The 12,211-nt window shown below is 49.3% G+C and overlaps 1 protein-coding gene across 1 annotated transcript in view; it reads left to right on the top strand.

Annotated features, from left to right (window-relative positions):
- Positions 1-12,211, top strand: part of SPTBN4 (spectrin beta, non-erythrocytic 4) — a 1,415,585-nt gene that overhangs the window by 115,086 nt on the left and 1,288,288 nt on the right. Inside the window, 1 exon segment of the mRNA XM_078660647.1 lies at positions 1,260-1,410. Coding sequence (XP_078516773.1) covers positions 1,260-1,410 — 151 coding nt within the window.

The raw sequence follows: 12,211 nt of genomic DNA, 5'->3' as shown, positions 1-12,211 counted from the left end.
ATTAGCAAATTGCTAATCGCAAATAAGGAATGACTCCCCATTCATTCCTATGGGTCTAAAGGCCCATAGGAATGAATGGGGAGGTATTTCTTATTTGCGATTAGCAATTTGCTAATCGCAAATAAGGATGCGATTTCAAGGGTGCCAGGGGTGTCCAAAGGACACCCTGTAGCACCCCTGAAATGAAAATGTAGACTGATGTTGCGCACACACATGTCCAAAGGACATGTGTGTGTGTAACATACAACTTAGAAAAATGCACTAAAGTGCATTTTTCTAAGTTTTCGCTATTTACCACGAAGTCAGACTTCGCTGTAAATAGCGGCAAAAAATAGCGAATTCGCAATTCTGAAATGGTTCATGAATAGCATTTAAGGAATCTCTAATTGAGATTCCTTAAATGCGATCGCAATTTGAGAAATCGCAATTATTTGTGATTTTTCAAATTGCGAGTTCATGAACCATTGATGAATCTCAAATGCCATTTTTGCGGGCGCAAACTGCCGAATTTTGCGATTCGCACCGTTTACGCTCGCAAAAATGCTTGATGAATCTACCTGATTAGTCCTTTAAGTGATTAGCAAAGTCTTTGCTATTGCTAAGAAGTCCACCCTGTGCAATAAATGTGTGTATTATTACCCTAGCTGAATATTACAGTATGTGATTACTGGCTACATGATGGTTTCTTAATTTGTGATTTCAGCTTTTAGAGGTTAGGCTTTTTCAGTGGTTGTTCTCACCTTTTGGAATGTCTTACCAGCAGATGTTTATAAGACTACTGACGGTGTGAAATTGAGGAGGCTCCTCATATTCAAACAAGATTTATTTTTTGTTTTGAAACTCATCTGTTCAAACTTGATGTTCTTGTTAATCGGTCTTGTCTCACCCGTCCCTCCCCAAGTTTTAGGTTACAAGAATTGAAGCACTGAAAATTATGGTTTAGGTATTATAGACTTTAGTTCTCAGCACCTTTAATATTCATTCATTGATTGTAACATCATTGTGCACGATTGCTAATAGCTGGCTCCAGTCTATTCTTTCCATCCTCATTGGACTATGTAAGAAAAGAACAGAAGGCCTAAGACCTGTAGCCTTATTTAGAGTCCGACGGGCTTTACATCCTTCTGCAAATCAACAGAGACATATACTTAACTGCCCTGGTGGAGAAGATCCAGATTATATAAGTTTAGTGTATATTCAATTAAACAGCAAGTTTAGAGTTTGATCGACATTTTTTCTGTATTCATTCATTTTTATAGGCGCTGGTTGTATCCAAAGAGTACGGGAAGCATTTGTTGGAGGTGGAAGACTTACTCCAGAAACATAGCTTACTTGAAGCTGACATTGCTGCTCAGACTGAAAGGGTCCACAGCCTCAATGAGGCAGCTCTCAAGTTCACCGAAATAGAGGGTAAATGCCAATTTTTTACTTCTAAATTGTAAGTGTAGTCTTTGATATTTAGAATTTTCATTTTCACCAACTATTGTAGTGGAGTACATGGTTTTGGAATCTTCCAATGTGTCATATGTGTATAAATGTCCCCTGCTCATGAGGAAATGCTATTGAACTGTTCTTCATTTTCTTTTAAATATGATTTTAGTAAATACATTATGTTTAGGATTTGATGTTGATAGATTTGATAAGAGCTAGGTTCATTTCCCTTTTTACTTTTTTCTGTCCTCCATGAAGGGTCTGTTGGAACCTGGCTATTATTCAATCAGAGTTGTATTTTTTCCATGTTTGGCCCAATTTTATTTTTCTTCACCTGCATGTTTAGAATGGTTAGACCTCAACGAACCTGTCTTCTCCTGATTGTAAGTCATTACTTCTCCCTGTTTTAACTATTTTTTTTATAGACTTGTGTTTTCTTTCTTCACATATTTCAGTAACCATTTCCTGCTTCTAATTCAATCTTTTTCTATTAACATTGAATTGAACTTGTTTTAAATTTTGTGTGTGTGTGTAGGAATATGGTCACTGTCAGACTTGACAGGCTGCTGCTGTCCAATGACAGAACTTCCAAATGTCAAATTTCCTTACTGAAGCCTAAAATAGAGAAGGAAAGACAGTGGTTGGCAGCCTGTATGATGAAACTGGTGCTGCTCTTAATTTTTCATCATATGCCTTCTCTTCAGGAAGCAACTTTAGACTTTTCTTTTCTGAAACCTTTTGTAGTCCAATACTTACCAGTACTATCCACTTCCAGTAGCTTCCGCCCTCTTCTTAATAGAGGTATCAACCTCACCTTAAATGTTCTTCACAATGCTAGGATTCACTCTGTTCCCATTTTCACCTCCTCCTGTTTATTTTTTGTTGTTTCAACGTAACCTTTTTCTTTCTTTTTTTTTAATGTTTTCAAAACCTTTATTGTTATCGCCAATGTGTACACCGCTATTTTGCCAACAACCCGGAGGCAGGCAGCTTAGTTGCATTGCATTATACATCCAGATGTGCATATGACGTACACTTGTGCAAGATTTCAACATATGTTCAGAACTTGTTAACCAACAGAAACAAACGTAAGCGAGTGTTGCAAATCAGCAAGCAGTATTCCGATTGAATATACATGGACACAACTTCATTCAGCCGCTATGCAATAAGGCTGGTCGCGCACCACGGACCTCACTCTCACACTCCACAGGCTGACCCCTCGCGCACCCCTCAGTCACTGTCATTTCCTTCCGCCCTAGCCAGCCAGTCCACCAATGGCTGCCAAATGTCCGCCGGCCTGGAGCGCAATGGCATCAGTTCCCAATAGGCAGATAGCTGGTCTTTACAGTACATTGCAGATTTTACCCAACTTGATATTTTCGGCGGAGCCCTTTGCTTCCAGTGTATTGCTATTTGCCGCATGGCCAGCAATAACAGAAGGGCTACCAGTCTCCGGGATGTACTTGGTATTGGCATTACAAATCTCAGGAGCGCAACTAGCGGGTCAGGGTCTATGGGTGTTTCCACTATCTGCACTATGCTACGGAAGACTGCCTCCCAAAAGCAGTGGATTGGTCCACATTCCCAAGCTAGATGATAGAACGTAGCCTCCCTCTCACCACATCTCCAGCAAGAGGCATCTGCCTGCAGACCCATTTTAACTAATTGCTTGGGTGTGCGGTACGTTCTGTGTAAATAGTTGAAGTGTATGAGCCGCAGCCTATAGTTGGGCGAGAGGTGTTCAAGTTGTGTGCAGCAAAATGTCCATTGTTTTTCCGTAATACTGATACCTGCCTCTGCCTCCCATAACACCCGTGTGTCAATGTGCGGGACAGGCGTTGCATTCTGTGTAGCCCTATATATGCGTGTTATCAACTTATGCGAAGAGGCGTTCGAGAGTATGTCCTCCAGGGCCGCTAGCGATGGTGGGGCCTCAGGGAAGACCGGGTACCTGTGTTTGCACGCAGCCCGTAATTGATAGTATAGTAGTAGTTCTGAGGCCGTCGGGTCAGTCGACTCAGTCATATCTTGTAGTGTGATGAAAATGTCATCTGGGTACAGGTCGCATGCTACTTTTAGACCACGTTTGTTCGCTCTACGTACTACTGCGGCGTCCATCAGAGGTCCCAGCAATGAGTTACCCTCCAATGGCATGCTCGGGGCATATAGTTCACTTACACCTGCTCTTTTTGCAATACCCGTCCACGCCCAACGCACCACCTCTACAGTATCAATGTCCTCTTGGGACCGTTTGTATTTCTTGTACGCCGCAGCCTTAAGGGGGCAGGGGGCCGCCACGTCAGTCTCTATTGCCACGTGCGGTTGATATGGGATCGGGTAGTGCCAGTAGTACAGGTATTGGGCCTGCGCACTGTATGCATATAGCTCAAAATCCGGAGCTGCCAGACCTCCCTGGTGGAATGGAAGTGTAAGAAGATTCCAGGCCACTCTAGGCTGCCTGCCCGCCCAGACCAATTCGATTATAGCAGACCTAAGACGGCGGAAAAACACCATAGTTAAGGGCAACGGTATGTTTATAAATAAATAAAGAAATTTGGGAACCACCACCATTTTGGCAATAGCTATGCGGCCCGTCAGTGATAACGGTAGAGTCTTCCATTTCTTAAATTTGCCCTCAAGCCAATCCATTGCCACACAGAAATTTGATAGCCAAATGTCCTGGATAGAGCGACTAATCTTGACTCCTAGGTATTTGACTTTAGCTACTACCCAATCTATCGGAAATTCAGTATGGCATTTATTTGTGCCGTCCGTTAATGGCAGCATAGTAGATTTCGACCAGTTTATGTTTATACCGGTGAGTCCACTGTACCGTATCACCTCTCTCATCAGCGGGTCAAAGTTCTCTGCCGGATTCATCATGTATATTGTTATATCGTCGGCATACATGGATATGAGCAGGCCGCGCGACGTAAAGCCAATGCTTAGCTGAGTATGATGTTGACGCATGCGTGCCGCAAGTGGTTCAGTTGCAATAGCAAACAACAACGGCAACAGTGGACACCCTTGTCTAGTCCCTCTTGTAATAGGGATAGGAGCCGAGGTCTGTCCATTTACCCGAACTCTAGCGGTCGGGTTGTTGTATAATATGCTGATGCGTTTGGCGAACAGTGGACTAAAACCCATACGGGTAAAAAGGGTAAGCAGAAACTTCCATTCGAGAGAATCGAATGCTTTCGTCGCATCCAGTAGTGCGGCTGCGGCCTGCACCTTGAGATCTAGATAGTGCAGCAGTCCAAACAGTACTCTCAAATTATGTGAAGTGGACCGCTCCAAGACAAATCCGGATTGGTCAGAGAGCGCTATTTGCGGCAGCATGTACTTAAGACGGTCCGCGAGCAGCTTTGCATAGATTTTAGCATCTATATTTATTAGCGAAAGGGGGCGATAGGAGTCCGGATTAGTGGGGTCCTTATCGGGTTTGAGCAGTGTGATTATCATAGCCTCACGCATCGATTGTGGGAGTATACCTGATTCTACTGCTTCCTCAAAGACTCTGTACAGTCTGGGCACTAGAATGTCCGTATATTCTTTATAGAAGTTCGCCGTTAGCCCGTCGGAGCCTGGCGCTTTGCCCGGGGGCAGGCTAGCTATTATTGCTCTAATGTCGTCCTGTGTGAACGGCAAGTCCATGTACTGTCTGGCCCCATTGTTGAACCACGCTAAGGCTATTGTTTCTAGATAGTCCGTAAGTGTCTGGTCGTCCGGTGTCACCCTGGAGGTGTACAGTGCCTTGTAGTAATCAGTCATGACCTTAAGTATGGCGTGGGGTTCCCTGACAATGTCCCCTCCCTCATCCTTGAGTTCCAAGACATAGTCCATCCCTCTCGGTGGTCGAAGCATGTTCGCCAGTGTCCGCCCAGCCCGGTCGCCCTCTCCATATCTCCTAGCTTGACTATCCTTGGCCAGAAAAGCCACTTCCCTATCGGCCTCTTCCTGGTATTGATTAAGTTTCATTCTAAAATCAGCCCGAATCCTATCCGTTGGCGCCTCAGTTAACAGAGCCTCAAGCGCTGCCAGTTCAGTTTCTAGTTTATGTAAAGTGTCTCTTATGGATCTAAGTACCCCAGTTTTCAGCGACATGCAGTACCCTCTTGTCACCACCTTGCATGCCTCCCATAGTGTGCCCGGGGAGTCCACCGAGCCGTCATTGAGCTCAAAGTATTCCTCTAGCTTTTCTCTCAGGTCGTGCCTGAATACTTGATCACGAAGCGCCCCGGAAGGGAATCTCCAGCTGAATGGCTGGACATACTGCGATGGGGTAGACAGTGTCAGGCAGACCGGGGCATGGTCAGAAAGTGATCGCGGCAGGTGTGCTACCTCAAGTGTTAAGGCATGGATATCTCTGGATAGAAGCCAATAGTCCAGTCTGGACCATGCAGCCCTCTGTAACGTTAAGCATGTACCCTCCCGGGCCTCGGGGTGAAGTACCCGCCATGAATCTACCAAGTGTGCTTCAGTCATGATATCACCCAGTGCTTCAGCTGCCCTAGGGTGGTGTTCTCTGGCCGCCCCCTGTCTATCCATGGGGTCCGACAGCACTACATTATAATCCCCCCCACATAATCGCGGCCGGGCCACGAGTCTGAATCTTATGCCATAGATCACAGAAGAAATTAGGATTGTCGTCATTAGGGCCATAAACATTCACCAACACCATTCACATGCCACACAGCGTCCCCACCAAAAGTATGAATCTGCCATCAACATCTTGTACCACCTCAGACGTTTTCCAATTTAGGCCCCGTTTAACCATTATCGCCACCCCACGTGAGTAGTTAGAATATGATGCGTGTACAACCTCACCCCATCTACCGTGTCTGAGCAAGGTAGTAGCATTGGCAGTCAAGTGGGTCTCTTGCAGGAAGCATATGTCTATATCTTTCCTGAGTAAGAAAGCTTGGACCAATCTGGCCTTACGTCTATCATTCATGCCTCGTACATTCCAGGTTAAGCATTTCATTTGCCTCACGGTTGCAGTATTGAAATGTATATTCCTCGTATCGCAACATATCTATACATCGTCCCATACTCCTGTATCCATGTGAACAGAGTGGCACACCCCAACAAAGATCCGGTCCGCATCCTGTCCAACTAGCCACAGCATATTGCATGACATCGTTGCCGGCCAGGCAGCCCGTGCTGTCCGGTGCCCAGCGCAGTGCAGTTATTCGCTTCATACGATTCATCGCTTACAATCAAACAGAAATCAACATAGCATCCCAACCTTGAGTCATCCCAATCCCCACCCGCTCCAACCCCCAATCAGGTTGTGCAATCCTCCCCCTACCCTCCCTCCCGAACATCAGAACCTCTTCATAATTCTTCATCAAGAACAAAGCAATGGGAATTATCCCTTGGGGTACGCAGGTTGGTCTCCTACTAACCCTGTACTTGTGCCAGGGCGATCGAGCGCTGGCCTGGATGTGACCGCTCAAGGACCCCCCACCCTCATGTGTATACCCGAGCTTGGTAACTTATCTGCATATGGCGAAACCACAGTGTTTCAGTCAGGCTTCCTTGCCACCCGCAGGCATTTTCCGTATAGACACAGCGCATTTACTGTAACTGACCACCAATATTCACTCAACGTCGCTCAGTCTCTCCTGCGTTTCCGGCTCCTCGGAGTGTGTCTGGTTTTTCTGATCTCGTGCCAGTTGTTTAGCATATTGCAATGCCGCCTTTGAGTCCACAAAGAAAGACGGTCTGCCTGGGCCTTGCACCCTCAGCTTCGCAGGGTAGATAAGCGAGTACTTAGTTCCGATTTGCTGGAATATCTTCTTATCCGGGACGAATTCTCTCCTGGCTGCCTGGACCTGCATGGTGAAGTCTGGAAATATTGAGATGTGGTTGCCCTGATATTGCAGATCTTTCGTGTCCCTTGCCATGCGCAATATGGTGTCTCGGTCTCTATAGTTCAAAATGCGCGCTATAATGGGCCTGGGCGGTGCACCTGGTTTGGGCTTGGGACCCAGGGTTCTATGTGCCCTTTCAACCAGGAACATCTGTGAGAGCCCCGAGCCAAAACGTTCATTCATCATTGCTTCAACAAACAGTTCCATACTTGTAATGTTTGTCGTTTCCGCCACGCCAGTGATTCGGACGTTGTTGCGTCTCGAGCGTGCCTCCAAATCTTCGTTCTTTTGCTGGATTAGCGCCAGTACCTTGTCCATGCAGCGTAGTTTTTTGTCCATATCAGTGTGACTCTCTTCCGTTTCAGTCACTCGCGTTTCTAGCACTCCTATTCTCCCCTCCTGTTTGTCCATGCGTCTGGTGATGCTGTCCATGCGGGCGGCCAAGTCATCCATCTTGTGATCTATGCCATGCAAGCTCGTTTTCAGTTCTTGGAACATGGATTTTATATCTGCAGCCTGCGAGCCACTCTGGCCTTCCTTCGACACGTCGTCTTCTTGCTGTTCTTGTCCAGCAGTTTTCTGTCTGGTCTTGTTGAAGGTGAGCCTTGGCTGCCTCGTGTCCGGCTTGCCCATTGTCGTGTATAGCTACCGCATACAGGCAGGTGTGACGGTGCCGCTGCAGTATATAGGCAATATCTCGCGCCTGCAAATGTCTCCACACTTCGTCGCCGATAGTCCCAACAGCAGTGGATTGTGCGCCAAGTCGCCAGCAGGGTTCTTCCACGCCGTGTCCGCCGAGCCCGACACCGTCTGTTGTGCAAACGTGCACCCGGTGTGTCTCCGGGGCTCTCCTTTGTTCCCTGTCGCGGGCGTTCCCCTTCGCAGGAGTCCGTAGCCGTCCTTACCGCTCCAAATGTCACAGGCCCCCCAGCTCTCCAAAGGACTCACAGGCCTTCCCAATAGATTTTCACGCTGGGACGGGTGCAGGTCAAAATGGCCGTTCGCGTCTTTCCGCGTTTTTTCGTCTCTTTACCCCTTGCGCCGCGGGCAGGCGCTCCAGGCCACAGCAGCCGCCGCCTCTGGTCACCCAGATGTTGCGTTATCACGGGCCACCGATTGTGTTGTGGCCTCGGGGCAGTAGCCGAGGGCCTCAAGTATCGCCCTGCCAAGGGTTAGCAGCTTGCATGAAATCACCTTCAGCTACACTGGCGACGCCGTCATGGCCGCCCAATCTAACATCTCCCGGGGCCCGGTGCACACGTAACGCCTCAGTTCTCACGTTGCCGGCCAGAGCGGGGCTCAGCAGCATACAGTGCCCCTCTGTTTGGGTCCAACCCAGGCCGCTCGCCAGTAGCCCCGCCAGATCACTGCACGCGCCGTGATCACTTATCTGCAGTGGGTCGCCTGATTGCTCGTGACACGATGCAGCGCAGGGTCTTCTTCGCCTGTTACCACTCCCCAGTGGCAGTGCTTCACGTACCTCAGCCCGCCGGTGCCTCCATCAGTGGGGTTAACGCCAATAGTTTATGGGTACAGGCCCCACCCGTCTGGCACTTCGGACTTCCGCTGCTCCCGTCCGGGCTGAGTCAAGTCAAGTCAAGTCAAGTCAATTAATTTATATAGCGCGCTACATACCCAGAGGGTCTCAAGGCGCTTGAGGAAGGGTGGGGAATTACTTGTCGAATATCCAAGTTTTAAGTTGCTTTCTGAATGCTAGGTGGTTCTGAGTGAGGCGAAGGTGAATGGAGAGTGAGTTCCAGGTTTTAGCTGCCAGGTAGGAGAAGGATCTTCCTCCCATGGTGATTTTGTTGATGCGGGGTACGGCAGCAAGGGCTTGGTTGGAGGAGCGTAGCTGGCGGGAGGGGGTGTAGAAGGAAAGTCGTGTGTTGAGGCATTCGGGTCCGAGTTCGTAAAGTGCTTTGTGTGCGTGGGTTAAGAGGCGGAATGTTATTCTCTTATTGACGGGGAGCCAGTGGAGGTTTTTCAGGTGACTAGAAATGTGGTCTTTACGTGGGATGTCTAGTATGAGTCTGGCTGAAGCGTTCTGGATGCGTTGGAGTTTTTTCTGAAGTTTTGCGGTGGTACCGGCGTATAGGGTGTTACCGTAGTCCAGTCGGCTCGTGACCAGTGCGTGGGTGACCGTTTTTCTAGTTTCGGTGGGGATCCAGCGAAATGTTTTTTTGAGCATGCGTAGAATGTTGAAGCACGATGATGAAACGGCGTTGACTTGTCTGTTCATCGAGAGTGAGGAGTCCAGGATGATGCCCAGGTTCCGTGCGTGGTCTGTCGGGATGGGTGCTTTTCCAAGGGCCTCTGGCCACCAAGAGTCATCCCAGGCGGAAGGGGAGGTGCCTAAGATAAGGACTTCTGTTTTGTCTGAGTTCAGTTTCAGACGGCTGTGTTTCATCCACTCGGCTACTTCTTTCATTCCTTCATGTAGGTTGGTTTTGGCGGTGTTCGGGTCTTTGGTGAGAGAGAGGATCAGTTGAGTGTCATCGCCGTAGGAGATGATGTTGAGGTTGTGTTGGCGTGCGATGGTCGCGAGGGGGCTCATGTATACGTTGAAGAGAGTGGGGCTAAGTGAAGATCCTTGTGGTACGCCGCAAATGACTTCAGTGGCTTCTGACTTGAATGGTGGAAGGCGGACTCTCTGAGTTCTTCCGGAAAGGAACGATGTGATCCAATCCAGTGCTTTTCCTTGGATTCCGATGTTTCTGAGGCGTTGTAGGAGGGTGTTATGACAGACTGTGTCGAAGGCTGCAGAGAGGTCAAGGAGGATGAGGGCGATTGTGTCTCCATTGTCCAGTAGGGTTCGAATGTCGTCTGTTGCTGCGATGAGTGCGGTCTCAGTGCTGTGTTTTGCTCGGAAGCCGGACTGTGAGGAGTCGAGGGATTTGTTGGTTTCGAGGAAGGCGGCGAGCTGGCTGTTGACGGCTTTCTCGATGACTTTGGCCGGGAATGGTAGGAGCGAGATGGGGCGGTAGTTTTTGAGTTCGGTGGGGTCAGCTGTGGGTTTTTTCAGAAGGGCGCTGAGTTCGGCGTGTTTCCAGCTTTCCGGGAAGGTGGCAGAGTTGAGGGAGCAGTTGATGACGTCTCGGAGGTGTGGTGCTATGATGGAGTCAGCTTTGTTGAAGATATGGTGAGGGCATGGGTCTGTGGGGGATCCTGAGTGGATGGAGTTCATCAGGCGGATGGTGTCCTCAGTGGAGATTGGGTTCCAATCAGTAAGGATGTTCAAGGGGGGTGAGGGTACGGCAGAAGGTTGGGTGGGTTGGTCTCCATGTTGGTTGTCGAAGCTGTTGTGGATGTCTGCGATTTTGTTGTGGAAGAACGAGGCAAGGGAGTCGCAGAGGGTTTGAGAGGGAGTGATGTCGTTGGAGTTGGCTGAGGGGTTGGTAAATTCTTTGACGATGTTGAATAATTCCTTGCTGTTGTGGGCGTTGTTGTCTAGACGTTCTTTAAGTGCAGCTTTCTTGGCAGTCCGGATCAGTTGGTGGTGTGTACGGGTGGCGTTTTTGAGGGCGTCCTTGGTGCTGGTGTTTGGGTCTTTTTTCCAGGCCTTCACAAGGGAGCGACAGTTTTTCTTGGACGTCTTAAGATCATCGTTGAACCAGGGCGCGTTTTTGCTGCCCAGTTTGATTTGACGTTTTTTCAAAGGTGCTAGGTTGTCGGCGCTGTTGGTAAGCCATTGAGTGAGGTTAGTGGCTGCTTGATTGGCGTTCGAAGAGTGGGCCGGGGGGTTTTGAAGAAGCGATGAGGAGATCTGGTCGATGGTGATTTTGTTCCAGTTTCTTCGCAAAGTGGGTTGAGGAAGGTTGTGGGTTGTGGTCTTTTTGTAGACAAAGTGAACACAGCTGTGGTCCGTCCAATGGAGAACTGTGGTGTGACTGAAGGAGATATGTTGGCTGGAGGTGAAGATGGGGTCGAGTGTGTGGCCTGCGTAGTGAGTGGGGGTGTTAACAAGTTGTTTGAGTCCGAGGTTGGCCAGATTGTCCAGAAGGGTGGTGGCGTTGCTGTCGTTGCTCTTTTCCAGGTGAAAATTGAGGTCTCCCAGTAGTATGTAGTCTTCGGAGGGGAGGGCGTGTGGGGTGATAAAGTCAGTGATGTCTTCACTGAATTGTGCACGGGGTCCTGGTGGCCTGTAAAGGAGGGTGCCTCGGAGTGTGGTCTTGGGGTCGGTGTGGATCTGGAAGTGAAGGTGTTCAGCGCTAGCGAGGTTGGCGTCTGAGCTGGTTGAGATGCGGATGGAATTCTTATGGACGATGGCGATGCCTCCTCCTGTTTGCTTGATGCGGTCCTTACGGATGATCTTGTAGCCTTCCGGGATGGCAATGGTGATGTCTGGGGCTGAGGATGCTTTCATCCATGTTTCTGTTAGGAAGGCTACGTCCGGAGAGATGGTGTCTAGTAAATTCCAAAGGTCGATGGCGTGTCTGTGGACCGAGCGGGTGTTGAGCAGGATGCATTTTAGGTGGTTGGGGTCAGATCTCTGTTTGGTGTTCATGGATGAGGAGTTGGTCTTGGTGCCGTCATACTTGCAGGAGATGCATGTGAAGGGTCCATGGGTGTGTCCAGGAGCGGCTTGAGCGCAGTTGTGGAGTCGGCCGGGGTTAAGGGCTAAGAGGGAGGAGGCGTCGTAAGTAATGCGGGTGGGGTTAATGGTACGGGGGCCAGGGGGTCTGGCGCTGGGCGCGGGCCAGGCGCTGGGCGCGGGCCAGGCGCGGACGGGCGCAGACGGGCTTACCTTTGGCGCACCTCCGGCGCGACAGGGGCGCGAACGCTGCGCGTAAACGCTGCGCGGGAAAGCTCCTGTCATATATGGATGGTGGAGGGGGCGGGGGCGAGGGAGGATCAATCTGGGAGGCGGGGGCGGGTGGGGAGGCTTGCTGCAGGCACAACAAACA

The sequence above is a fragment of the Lissotriton helveticus genome, chromosome 9 (assembly GCF_964261635.1).
Source record: "Lissotriton helveticus chromosome 9, aLisHel1.1, whole genome shotgun sequence".
Taxonomy (NCBI): Eukaryota; Metazoa; Chordata; class Amphibia; order Caudata; family Salamandridae; genus Lissotriton; species Lissotriton helveticus.
This window is presented reverse-complemented; position numbering and strand designations above follow the sequence as displayed.